Source organism: Numenius arquata, chromosome 8 (genome assembly GCF_964106895.1).
Source record: "Numenius arquata chromosome 8, bNumArq3.hap1.1, whole genome shotgun sequence".
Lineage (NCBI taxonomy): Eukaryota > Metazoa > Chordata > Aves > Charadriiformes > Scolopacidae > Numenius > Numenius arquata.
The window spans coordinates 51,822,952-51,835,725 of record NC_133583.1 but is presented as its reverse complement, the minus strand read 5'-3'; the positions used below and the strand labels follow the sequence as shown (position 1 = coordinate 51,835,725).

At 38.0% G+C, this 12,774-nt stretch overlaps 1 protein-coding gene across 1 annotated transcript in view; it reads right to left on the bottom strand.

Annotated features, from left to right (window-relative positions):
- Positions 1 to 12,774, bottom strand: part of MAST2 (microtubule associated serine/threonine kinase 2) — a 198,906-nt gene that overhangs the window by 35,395 nt on the left and 150,737 nt on the right. The window contains exons 11-13 of the mRNA XM_074152183.1: positions 8,748 to 8,823; positions 7,243 to 7,452; positions 1,069 to 1,170 (exon numbers count right to left, since the gene is read on the bottom strand). Of these exons, the coding sequence (XP_074008284.1) occupies positions 1,069 to 1,170; positions 7,243 to 7,452; positions 8,748 to 8,823 (388 nt within the window). The remainder of the gene's footprint in view (positions 1 to 1,068; positions 1,171 to 7,242; positions 7,453 to 8,747; positions 8,824 to 12,774) is intronic.

Here is a 12,774-nt window from a genome sequence, read left to right as displayed (position 1 = left end):
ATTTTTATGTCCAGAAAGAACCATTACATTGTGAGCCTCGACCCCTCATGTAATACAAGCCAAGGACTTTCATCCTGCTATTTCATAAGTTTCTACTGTGGGTTTGTGACACCTTCTCCAGCCCTCAAACAGTTTTTTGTGACTCTTTCCTACACTTTCAGCAATTTTTCAAGATCCTTTTAAAATAGTGTCACAAAACTGACCCCTATAACCAATAGTCACCACAACACCACAACATTGTGCACACCAGAGGCCTGAACATCTCTTTCCATTTATATTCAAGAAATGTATTAACCCTCTTGTTGTGGCATCACAGTGACAATGCATGTTCAGGCTGCGTAAGTATTCATGACTTCAGGACACAGTGGCCTATTTCATTGGGGTGGCCTTATACGCTTTTCACCGCATTGAGTTAAATAAAAGAATATGGTCTTACTAGCCACAGTAAGTAGTTGAAAAAAAGCAATGAGGCTTGCTTTTCCATATATTCCAGTAACATTGAAAAGGATTTCAACCTCAGGCTTCCAATTTTGCTTGGATATCTCACTGGCCTATCCTTCTTGTTCACAGCTGGAAAACGTGACATGAGGCTTCTCTGCAATTGCTGGGTTTACAGTAAGAGTCTGAGTCCAAGAACCCAAACGTTATTTATATCATGGACAGGAACTTCCTCCTTAGTGACAGTTCTTTCTTAGCACGGCTCTCTGGGCACCGTACGCACACCATACACGTACACACACTTCACTGTACCTACTAACAACACAAGGAAAATCAGGTGGCATCAAGTAGCGCAAAATGATGTCAACAGCTACATCTGGCCCCTCAGCCATAAACTTTATACTAAAACATAATTTAGCTCCTGTTGCAGCTGACACTCCATTGGAAAGATACTTCTATATTAATGCAAAAGACACTTAGTACTTCTTTTTGTAAAATATCGAATTATTTTTCATCAATGTTTTTATGAGAATTTTAAGCCTTCTCTCAAAGGCGTTGGGTTCCTTATCTCCCAAAACACACACCAGACTCTTTAGATCATACACACACCCTCCCGAGGACCAAACTTACCAGGCACTCAAGCAGCCGAGCTGGTCGTGCAATGATAATCATCAGCTTCTTCACAAGTTGGGTAACGAAGGCAACCTCGGAGCTCTCGGATCGCTCGTGGGCCTGTGGAGAGCAGAACATCACATTATGGTCCTTGCAGTGAACTCTTCATTTTTATGTCAGATGGTGAAGGCAGAGCAATCACCAGCGCAGCAACTGTAATTCCGCAGCAAAGGCATGACTGAGTCAGGGCAGGCAATGATCTCAGCCCATTCAAGGATGCCAAGTTACATACAGCTTTTCCATTACAACTGACTCCTTTTATCATGCAAGAGATATTTCAAAGGCTCTATTTGCATTATATCACCTATCAGTTGTATTAGCTATGATGTGTTTTTATTTTACTTTTTAAAATGAAAATAGGTATACCGTTTTTTTTTTTATTGTACTGTCCACATGATACTGACATCTTGATAATTACTAACAGCCATACGTATTTCTAGGCATAACTTTCAGCCAGAATTTGAACTACTTCTGTTCATCATCTAGAAAAACCTAAACTTTAATTTCTCTTTATTTGTTTTTATAAATCCTGCTGAACAACTACAGCATTGTATTGTATGCTTTGTAAGACCAAGCACGTGAGCAAAGCAAAGAGCATATAGAAACCTAATTCAGAGAATTTATTCCTGCCCACCCCCTTTACTTTACCAGATTTCAGCATAAATTCAAGGCTTAGTTTCAAGGTGTGTACATGTGACAGGGTGTTTTTTTATAACAATAAACACACTAAAGCAAATGTAAAAACAAAACAATAACCAAAGACAAATTTGAACAACCACCCCCACATTACTCTCCTTTTGCTCAAACACACAATGGTTAGATTATGAATCCTGAAGCACAAATAAAATAGCATTTCATTGCAGGGTGACAAAAAGATGGTTCCAATGAGTAAAAACTCTGAAACAAAGTATAACTATTTTTTCCCCAACCAGTCTAAAAATTAGGCTTTAGCAGAGCCACAAATATAAAGTCCAGAAATTAAACAATAAGCCAGTTGCTTATAGCAATGATATTTTATCAACAAGGATGCAAGCAGCAAGAAACTAAAAAAGTTCATTTAGCATTGTTCATTAGCACCACCTAAGAAAAAGACATATATGGGTGAGAAGCCAAATCACACTGGTGATCACCTAAAAGAACAATAAAAACACAGGGAAGCAGAAATTCAGAGCTAGAAACACACAGGCAGCATTTTAAAGAATATATCCCTGATAATTTCTTACCAAACAAAAAAAAAAGAGAGTTTATTATTTCTCATTTTGACACAGGTCAGAATAAGAAATGTTATTTGTTTACTTCAGCACTGATAAGGTAGGGCTAGAATTTTAACCTTGAAGAAAATGATGTAATCTAAAAAGAACATCAGAGATGTTTCCTGGCTATAGAGCCTTATAAAGAAGATTATTTTGAAAGGATTGAAATAAGTTGCAATTTTTTTTTCTAACTAAAAGGTATTTTCTAATTATAAAATAGAAAATAATCAAAATGACGATTAGTATTCACCACGTGTCCCCTATTCCATTATGCAAACTTATGAGTTAAAATGAATTCTAGAAAGAAATTAATGCTTTCATATTTGAAAAGACATTCCAGATCACCAGGGGTTAGCTGTGTTGAAATGAATAAATAAAACATCAACAACTTTATATTATTTGAAATACGAGCCATGCAATTGGAAAGTCCTCCCCCCCGTAAGTTATATTATGCAAAAAATAACAATTCATCTCTTTGCATCCATTTGTATCATTGAAGCAAACTTATTCTTTCAAATCAAGTCCTTTTGTTTTCTCCTTTTCTCACCTACAAAAATTTAGGCAAAATAATGTAAAGATGTAACTAATTTAATCAGGTGTCTGTTTGAAAACGAAAAGCTAGACCATGACTGCGAAATGACAGAGAAAAGCAAAAGGGGAAAAAAAAAAAATTATGACAATTACAAAAATCAAACACAACTTGTAACAGCCACTCAGCCATCATCTCTGCACGGCGCTGCTCTTCCAAGATCTTCAGTAAAACTGCCTCTTCTTGTCTCCTTCCCGCGCAGGACAGCCCGGACATCCCTACAGACGTCTTGTTTACAGTCTGTCCCAAGGACAGCATCTGGAAACCAGAGGGTTATATAGCCAAGCACTGCCTGCCGCTTCCATGTGCCTTGGTACGAGGCTTGCCATCTAATTAGCAGTTCCCAATGACGACATGCTTGTCTGAAGGTTGCTGGTGGCATTTCAGGGTTTCCCCCCCCGCCGTCTCCTGCCTCCCAAGGGGAGGAGGGAGAAGCTATAAGGGTTGTGAGTAGAGGCTGATGCCATTCCTGCACACATTGCCAGTGACACGTGTACAGGAGGTAGCAACGGGTAATTTACAAACCGATTCCCTCATCTGAAAGACCCATCCGTCACTAACTGTAGCCACTGGGGCATGAAATTAAAATCACTGTCCTCCCCTGGGGTTCAGCAGGACCAATAGCTGGGATATGCAAGTCACAACGCTGTAATTGAGCTAATATAGTGATGGAAACCAAAACAATAGACCTGCAATGCCGAGAACCAATAAATTTACACTCAGGCTCACATTAAGAAAGCAAACCCAATCGGAATATCCATTTGCCAATGTGCAGCATCAGTCACCGCAGTATAACAGTAACACCTTCCCCTTTTTCCTTTGTTCCGTGCACAGGAACACCTGTAATCCTTTACCTTCCTCACCAATTGGCTACACCTACACAAAAGCCATTAAACTTCTCTTGGCAAGTTTCACCTCATCAATTCAACCAGGTAGTAACTGATTATAACCTTTTTTTTATCCCAGAACCTGAGCTCCCATCTTACCCTCTAACTGTGCCCCACAGTAACAGATAAAGAACTGAATGTCAAATATTCTTTTTTATAAGTGCTTTATCTTATTTTTCAATTTTTTAACTTTAAGCGTGAAGTGTAACACTCAAGTTCACGTTTTCCAAAATAAAGAAAATCTCCTACATTCATTTTTACTTCAAGATAATTTCAATGATGCAATAAGCAAATAGGTTTTTCTGGCTAAAAGACAGTATTTCACACTACAAACAAGGGAAAAGATCTCATTTGGCATAACTAATGAGATTTGTCGGTATTTCATTACAAAAGTCAGGATATAAGAACTTTTAAAAGCTTTCTGGTTTTGTATATTTAAATAGCTCATTATTTACATACTCAGTTACTCTATTTTACGGGTACATCTTTACAATGTAAAGTAGACTCAAACTGCAAGACATTAAAATAAGTTTTCTTTCTGTGATTTAGTCTGTTGCTACGTGTCAGAATCAGCACCTTAAAAAAGAATTTCAAGAAAATTCATTTTTTCACAGTAAAACTGTAGGAAAATCCATGGGTATTCCTGCCACTTGCTGACCTGCTGCTGCTCATTTCCATATTCACCAATAAATTAATCTTTCTATATCTTATAAAAATATACCATAAAGCTATATATCCTACTGCACAGACCACACAACTTCCCAAGCAGAAGACCTTTTTTGACAACCTTCCAGTTGGTATTTTTATATAGCGTGTAACTCCACGTGATACATTAAAGCTAAGCAAAAGTAAAGACCCTGCAGTCAAGTTTGACCTAGTCTAATATTGACTCCAAACTTCTTGCATTTCAGGTCAGTCCCTCCAAAAGAAATATTATTGCCAATTTCTATATATTTAGATAGAAATGTCCCACTTATTTCCTTTCAGAATGCAGTCTGAAGAGCAAAGCACAGGCTGGAAAGCAGGGGAATACAAGTACTTTTTAAATATTAAAACATAAAAGACAGGGAACTATGATAGGACAGAAAAAATACATGAGAAAGATTGTGGAACGAAGTCTTTGGCATTCCTCTGCTGTCTTCAATTTCTTTGTCCTCTTCCTTCCCAGCCTGTTCTGCCTCCCTTGTCTCCCTAAGCCTTTCCTTTAATCATCTCTAGCCCAACTCACTTCCTAAAGTAAATTAATTAAACTTAAGAGCTGACCCTTCTCTCACCCCCAGGGCTCCGTAGAAGATTTTAAGGAGGAAGAGGTCAAAGCAAGCCCTGAATGTCAACTCCTGAACAAGCCCAGAGATGACCATTGTATTTTCTCTAATAACAGTTCAATGTCATCTTTCCCTCTGCTCAGGAGGAGAAGTAGGATCAAAGGGAAAAGGACATTTAAGAAGTGTGTTTTGAGGATTTGTTCTGAGGAAGGGGAAAGGAAAAAAGAAATCTATATGACCCACACCTTCTTCGAGATCCTGATTAACCTCTTCAGGCCAGAAGACAGGCCTGAAAGTGAAGACTGGAAGTGTCCAGACCAAATTTATTGGTCTCTTTATTCCTTATGATATGAGAAATCATTGTCCACATACAGAGGAAGAAAGTCACGAGCGGGAGGATTTCAAGCTCCAAGTGTCTGCTACCAGAAGCAGTAAAACACATTGTAGTCCCCTCACACCCTGAGCTGCTTTGCCAACATGGACACCCACTTACAGTGAAATCTTTTCAGCTTCCAAACAATCACCCAAAGAGGCCTGATCCCTTATTTCACAGCTGACGTGTGCAAATACCCTGCTTCCAGACTCTGGAGATACAAGGTGGACCCAGTGGCACGTGCTCATCTGGCTGCAGGGTATCCCTCCATCTTCCTTTTCACTGCCCTGCACAGGCAGGACCGCTCTCCTGCCTCCCCAGCCCACAGCCAGCCAGCGCTGGCCCCACCAGTAACGGCTGGGTGATGCTTACCCTGCCCAGGAAGGCTACGCTGCCACTCTCAAATTTTCCTCTCTTTTAAAGACTACAAACACTGAACAATTTCTTTGACTAGATGCAGTTTCTCCAGCCCTGGACGGTGGCATCAATGGTCAAACTCTTGCACGGCATCCAAAGAACCCCACTTTTACCAGGAAATACATTTTTTAACTATTAAATGCATCCACAGCGGTTGCTGGTATCCCATAGGCAGACAACCATATAGGCCCTTGAAAGATATTCCCTACCTCTCTTATCTGTCAAAATTATATTCCCTATCCAGGCAGAACATCACAAAACCAAACATGAGTCATTTTTCTCCCATGCATAACAAATATCAGGGAAACTACAGCCACTCTCATATAAATGGGGTAGCCAAAGATTTTAGCTGATACGAGGGAAGATTTTGCAGTTTTAACAAAGCTTTTTAATACAATAATTGTACAGTGCTATAGTATTTGTATTCATCTGCCATTTTCTAATGTCTGGAAAGACTGGCAAAGGGGCACAAACTAGTGCAATTCATGTCAGCGGGTTGGCAAACTGATCAATGACATATAAACACATCTTCACCAAACAGATTAAAAATCATCACCAAAAAAAAATTATTTCGGGTGCTCTGTTTCTAGGTGTCTCCATGATATTTGTTATCTGAGACTGGGATCTTCATAAATCCTGTGTTTTCAGCTTGCTATCTCCTTAAATCAAAGCAGAGGATTACGAAGACATTCCCAAACGGAGGTCTGGACCCAGCAACTGGTAATAGCATTGACTCTTCACAACAGCTATAGCATAAATTCTAAAAGATTTTTTGAATTTTATATTATTTTCATCTTAAAGGAAAAGAGCGATTTTTAATGAGTAGCTGATACATACTGAGCATGCATTAAAATTGTGCCCCCTTGTGTATTTTCATATGCTTTGAACACCACAAAACACATCGAAGTACTAAAAAACTCACAACTGGATTAAGTTCAGCTCAAGAAAATCTTTTATGAAAAATTAATAGCAACACTACAAACTATGGTTTTTTCACTCCTTGAAGGCACTATTGTAATTAATAAGTCATTCAGAGTCTTGAAGTACATGAAAGAAAAGTTCAGTGGTTTCCTTCATCTGAATGAACCCAATTTTCATAAATGGTAAAGACTGCCTTTGACTTACTCATTTGCATATTTAACTTTTGTACAAAGTACACAGGTGAAGTGATTTGCTCAAATCTGCCCTTGGTAGATCAACATCAGACAGGAACAACTCAGATCTCCCGACACCCCCACCTGCTGCCTTTCCCCTGGAATCCACATTGTCTCTCCTAAAATCAAAGCTCTGGCTTATTGTTTAAAGTTTCAATCAAAATAATATATTCTACTTTCCAGAGAGCACTTACATCTTGGAGAAGTTTCTCCAAGTTTTCCTGCAGCTCATAAAAGTACCGAGAAGTAATAAGACCTTCACGTGATTTATCTAGGCAATCTCTGGCCAGTTCAATAACTTGATGATGAATGAAACTTAGGACCCCATCTGCTAATTGCAGCACGTTCTCTGGAGCATTAGAGGCAATAAACTCAGCCAGCCGTTCTTCCATCTGCGCCGTGGCCTACGAGTACGGAATAAAGAGAAATTACTCTTAAATTTTACTATCCCAGAACTTAAACAAGTAGGGTGCTAAAGTAACATATTTGCAATTCCAAAATACACAAGGCTTACAAAATACTCCAAAATACAATAGCATTTTGCTGAGAATAAAAATAGCATACCAAAGGTGAAAGTTACGTTCACATGAGCAAACAACAAAAATTAATCAGAACACACTTTCTGAAAATGCAAATGACCATGAAAATATCTTGGTCCTGAGGCTGTATTCCTCCCTGGGTCTCCAGAGTAAAGACATAAGATATGAGGCAGTTTTCAGAACTTTTAGGCAAGACCATGAAGCTGAAAATCATTGCTCCAAGCAACACACACAGGGCATTTCTATTTCTATATGCCCTGATATCCCGTCTCCAGAGAAACTAGAATTGGAAGGAATAGCCCTATCGACAGCTCTGGGATACACACTATCTTCTACATTAATTGATAATACAAATGAGATGTTAACTTTCAAAGCTTGATTCCACAGATTTCAATATTCAGGTGTTGTTTTTTTTTAAAAAAAACCCCACACTTATTTTCACTGCAGATCACTTCAGCACATTTCAGTGTGACTGAATTCAGATTGATTTTTCTAAAAACCCAAGTCTATGTTCATTGCTTCCCTGGTACCAAAAGGCCCAGTGGCAAACCTGTTTTTACCCCAAACCTCTAATATAATTTGGAATGGCTTTAAAAGAAAACTTCACGTTTCCAATATGTAAATGGAAAGCCTACCAAAACCAAAGAAATTTGGATCAGTATAAATCAAATCAATGCAGTTATACAAGGGAATAATGAGAGAATGTTATTCAACTTATTTTTAAATTACTCTAAAATAGCTTTTTTAAGTATATATAAAACTAAACAAAACATCCCTCTTCAAGCCTCGATCTGATTTGGAATTTAAAGAAAAAGACAAGGATTAGTTAAAAATAGCTGGAGACATTGGTCTCATAAACAACATAAATGGACTCAGCAGCCAGAACATTGCCCTTCTTATTCCTGCGAGCATTTGTCATGCCAATAAAAGACATGAGAAATTTTGTAAATATGATGTACATACACAAATACACAAAGCTTTTCTCTATCTTCTACTGCAGAATTAACGTGTGAAGCAGAGAATGCAGCTTCAAACTCTCAACAAACTGCACTGCTTGGAAATCAGAGGTAAGAGCTGGGCTCCTCCAATGAGCGCTACAAATTAATTCTGAGCTTGGTCACAAGTTCATTGAACGTATTATTCAAAAAGTGATTCCTTACCTTTGGAAACCTTTCTTTGTACACATGATTCATCATTATTATTTCACTGTCAAAGGAAATTGGGGAGCGACCCGGGCTAGAGGAGAAAAGAAAGTATGTTATCATTTACAGGTATCGGATCAAAACCCTCCAAAATCCAGTGCTGGTTGTAACGCAGCCGCGCTGACTGTTGCCCTTCCAAAGCTTCAACTTCACTTCAGTAATGGGCAGATCCTTAAATTCAGAGAAAATCCTAGCAAGCAATAGCAATCTACAGCCCCACAGTTAACTCGTCTGAAAACTGCTAACTCTCCTGTCTTCACGTGAACTCAGGCAGAAATCCACCTATTTTCAGTGCAAGCCCTACCATATAAGCATGTAAATAATCAGTGCATTTGTTGCAGGTACATCTGTAATTTCCCTTGTTCTCTTCCTCCCTCCATGGCAGTGGTACCAGCCCTGCCCAGGAAAAAAAAAAACCAAAACTATTTTCTCTGGAGTCTCTAGTGCTGGAAAGGAGCAGAGTAAAATGGAACAAGGAACTGGAGATGCCTTGCTTTCCTTTGTCTGAGGAATACCACAGTACAGGAGGGATGCATGAGCAGTGTTATTCAGCTAAATCTTATATATAAATACCACAAGCAATAGGAACAGAATACTTTTATGAAAACTGCACTCCCCTGAGGCATGTTACACCACGGATGCATATGCATGTATGCATAGGTTAGCAAGCAACTTCAAAAAAACAGGACGCTACATCTTGACAAACTGCATTTATATTACTGTTTGGGTATTATTTTTTTTAAAGAAGAGTTGCATCTCATTTCATCACATCTGATGGTATGCAATGCTCTGACTCATTCTGCCGCCGAGGACAGCCGGAGTGAGGTAATGCAGATAATCCCTAGCTACAGGATCGCCTACAGCATCTCATTTCTCTGGTTACCTTGTTTTAATGTTCAAGACAAGCAAGGGCTTCAATTACTCCGCGTCTTACATGATCATGGTCTTTGTGATTTTAAGAGTGCTATATATTGCTAAAAATATTTTGTCTGTGTCAAAAAATACAATTTCATCTTGAATGAGTTCAGACATTTTAAACTTTCTTGTGAAGGATGAAATGAATGTCTCTAAATGGAATAAATGCATTTTAAACTTGGAATGCATTACAGTTACTACCTTGCTGCTAACCTATTTAAAGGAAAAAACATTCTTTTGGGAACATATATTTACAATTCAAAGAAATTTAACTCACTGGCTCACGGAATATAGCAATACCAATCTCTTTTCATGCCTGGTGCTGGAATGCCATGAATTACATTGTGTCTTGTTTTTATTAAGGTTATCCCTCTGCTTGGGAAAATGCACTTCAGATTAAATCTCTCACTGAATCCTTATGTTACAGGAGAAAAACTGATTGAGATGTTTTGGATACCAAGTAAAAACACATTTTTTACCAACTTTTTTTTGAAGAAAATACACCCCTTAGCTTGGTAGATAACTATTTTTAATCAAGGAAAATTTTCTTCAAATAGAAACTTACATTTATATTCATATGTAATGTATGACATAATAAAAAGAAGGCTAAGAACATTTAAATTTCAGACTTAGAAACAAATTCCCCCACACATCTCGCCTGCTATCTTTATCCTTCTTTCTCTAAGACCAAACAATCCAACACAAACATATGACACTTGTTTACTGGCAGTTCATACGGAGCTGAAGAACTTGGTGAACATAGTTAATGAAGAACTTATTTTTCTATGATGTATTATTTCTCTGTGTGATTTAAGTGAGATATAAATTACAAGGATATATAAGCCCTTTGATACTAAGTACAGAAATATGGAGGCACATACATACTTCATTTTAACACTGAAGTAGTCCTGCTAAAATTTGTGCGTGCTTAAGTACTTGCTGTCTTAGGGCTACAATAAAACATGAGGGGGTTTGCCTTTTGCTTTCAGGGCAATTTATTCATCTGGATGTGGGAAATTAAGAGCTATGCAGAAATCATGTTCCTTGAACTCTCCTGCCAGCAGATGCAGTGTTTCCTTAAGGAGAGCCACAACGATATGGGAGTTTATTGGGTTTGCTTTTGTTTTTTACGATTCTGAAACAAAGACATTTCTCTGTGCAAGAGTCTACTGATTGGCAAGAAAGAAAACACTTATAATCCTGTGGCTTCCTTGGGCATTGGCAGTTTTGTCTCTCCTCTTGAGTAGCTGATTAATGCCACTTTTTACCACCTAAAATGACAGAGTATACAAACAGCTCAGATAAAACCTGGGATCAAGGTTCAAATTGTCATTCTAAATAAAATTTGCTCAATATAACATGTCAAACTAAATGTATAGCTTTATTGCAAGACTGCAACATAGTATACTGCGCTATAATTTTTTATGTTGATCCTTAGCCTGGGAAACTACAGAAATAATTGGAGGGATAACTGACTAACTAACCAAAGGCTGGCTGCCAGGCACCACTGGCTACTTTACAGCACCTTTGAGACAAAACCAGGAGAAAAAGAAGTCAGGGCTGGGCAGATAACTGAATGCTACCAAAGGAGAACATAAGGGAATTTAGAAAAAAAAAAAGAAAAAAGGAGCTTAATTCATTTTATTGGAATGACAGCTTTTCAAATGCAAAAGCTTCACACATCTATCTAGCACCAAAAGTTTCACATACAGAACTAAAGCAGTCTAACATTTCAAGTCTCACAAAGGAACAGATTACTTTCTGTAAAACAGAGGACACATACTGTGCACGTGCATAACATTTTAAGGCAAGAAGTGTCTGCTTCTATTTTCTTGGTGTAGATAGGTAGGTCAAAGAAATTATTATTGTCAGTGAGTTTTTCATTTCAGCAGAGCAGACATTAGAAGAATAATATCTGTCCCCTTAAGCCTAACAACAGAATGAAAAACTACTCTCTTTTCCCCTTCTTCACCCTCCCTCTGCTTTATGAAACGATGTGGTGGTAGACTTCCCGTGACATCTATCTCCTGCAAAGGTTTCTAGCCTTCAACTTGTCAAAGCTCATGTGTCTTTATCTGATGCTAGAAAGTGAAAATAGCTTATAGACAGGTAATTCAAGGAGTAGCATTTATAGTAATAAATTAAATCTTACAAAATCTAGTTTAACTGTGATTAAATAAAACTGAGATGTTTATGAATACCTAATTTTTCCTTCACTGTGACAGCTGTATTTATTAGGAAAAAGCAGAGAAGCTAAAAGCACTGTGCTCCCCTCTGCTTTAACGCTGTACATAAAGGTTTAATTAGGATGCATTTACAGCCTGTTACCAAAGTCAGTGTTTGCAGGAAAATTAAGCCATAGGCCTTAATTTTCTGTCATTTCCAGACACAAAAAATAGGGAATTTTAAAACTAGGGAGCTGAAGTTGTATGAAGTAGAAACAAAGTTAAACCTTCTGCTGAAGGTGAGCAGAGCACCAGCCTTCCTATTCCCCCAAGAAATTAATATATAAATCTTTGACTTCATACAAATTACATTAATACCAGAAGTCAGAAAATTCCCCATGAAAAAAAGAGACATTAAAGCAGAAGCAAATATCGTCAATCTACATCCGTCCATCAAACTTCAGAGCAAATATGACTCGGTCCTTCACAGACCACAACATTTGGACCTTGGGGCCTAATCCTGCTTCTGGAAAGGACAAAGACCAAAGGAGAACTGAGCTCAGTAAAGCAGGATCCATCTGCTAAAATCTGAACTTATACAACATGCACAATAATATAATATAATTTCCCACAGAATTACAACAATCCATACCATGGAGGAAATAATGTAGAAAATTAAACATGTAACTTTAGATTATTTTTCAGTATTTATTCAAGAATCCTTCTTCCTGCATAATCATAACCCAACAGCACCGAAAGTCCACACTGGGCAGTTATTTCAGTGCTGTAAGAAAAAAACTGGAACCTGAGGCAAAGCAGAATATACACTAATTCTTCTTATGGAACAGCAAGCGGTGAAACAGAACAGTAAAGAGTCTTTCTCACGGAGAGCTTTGAAAAGTCAT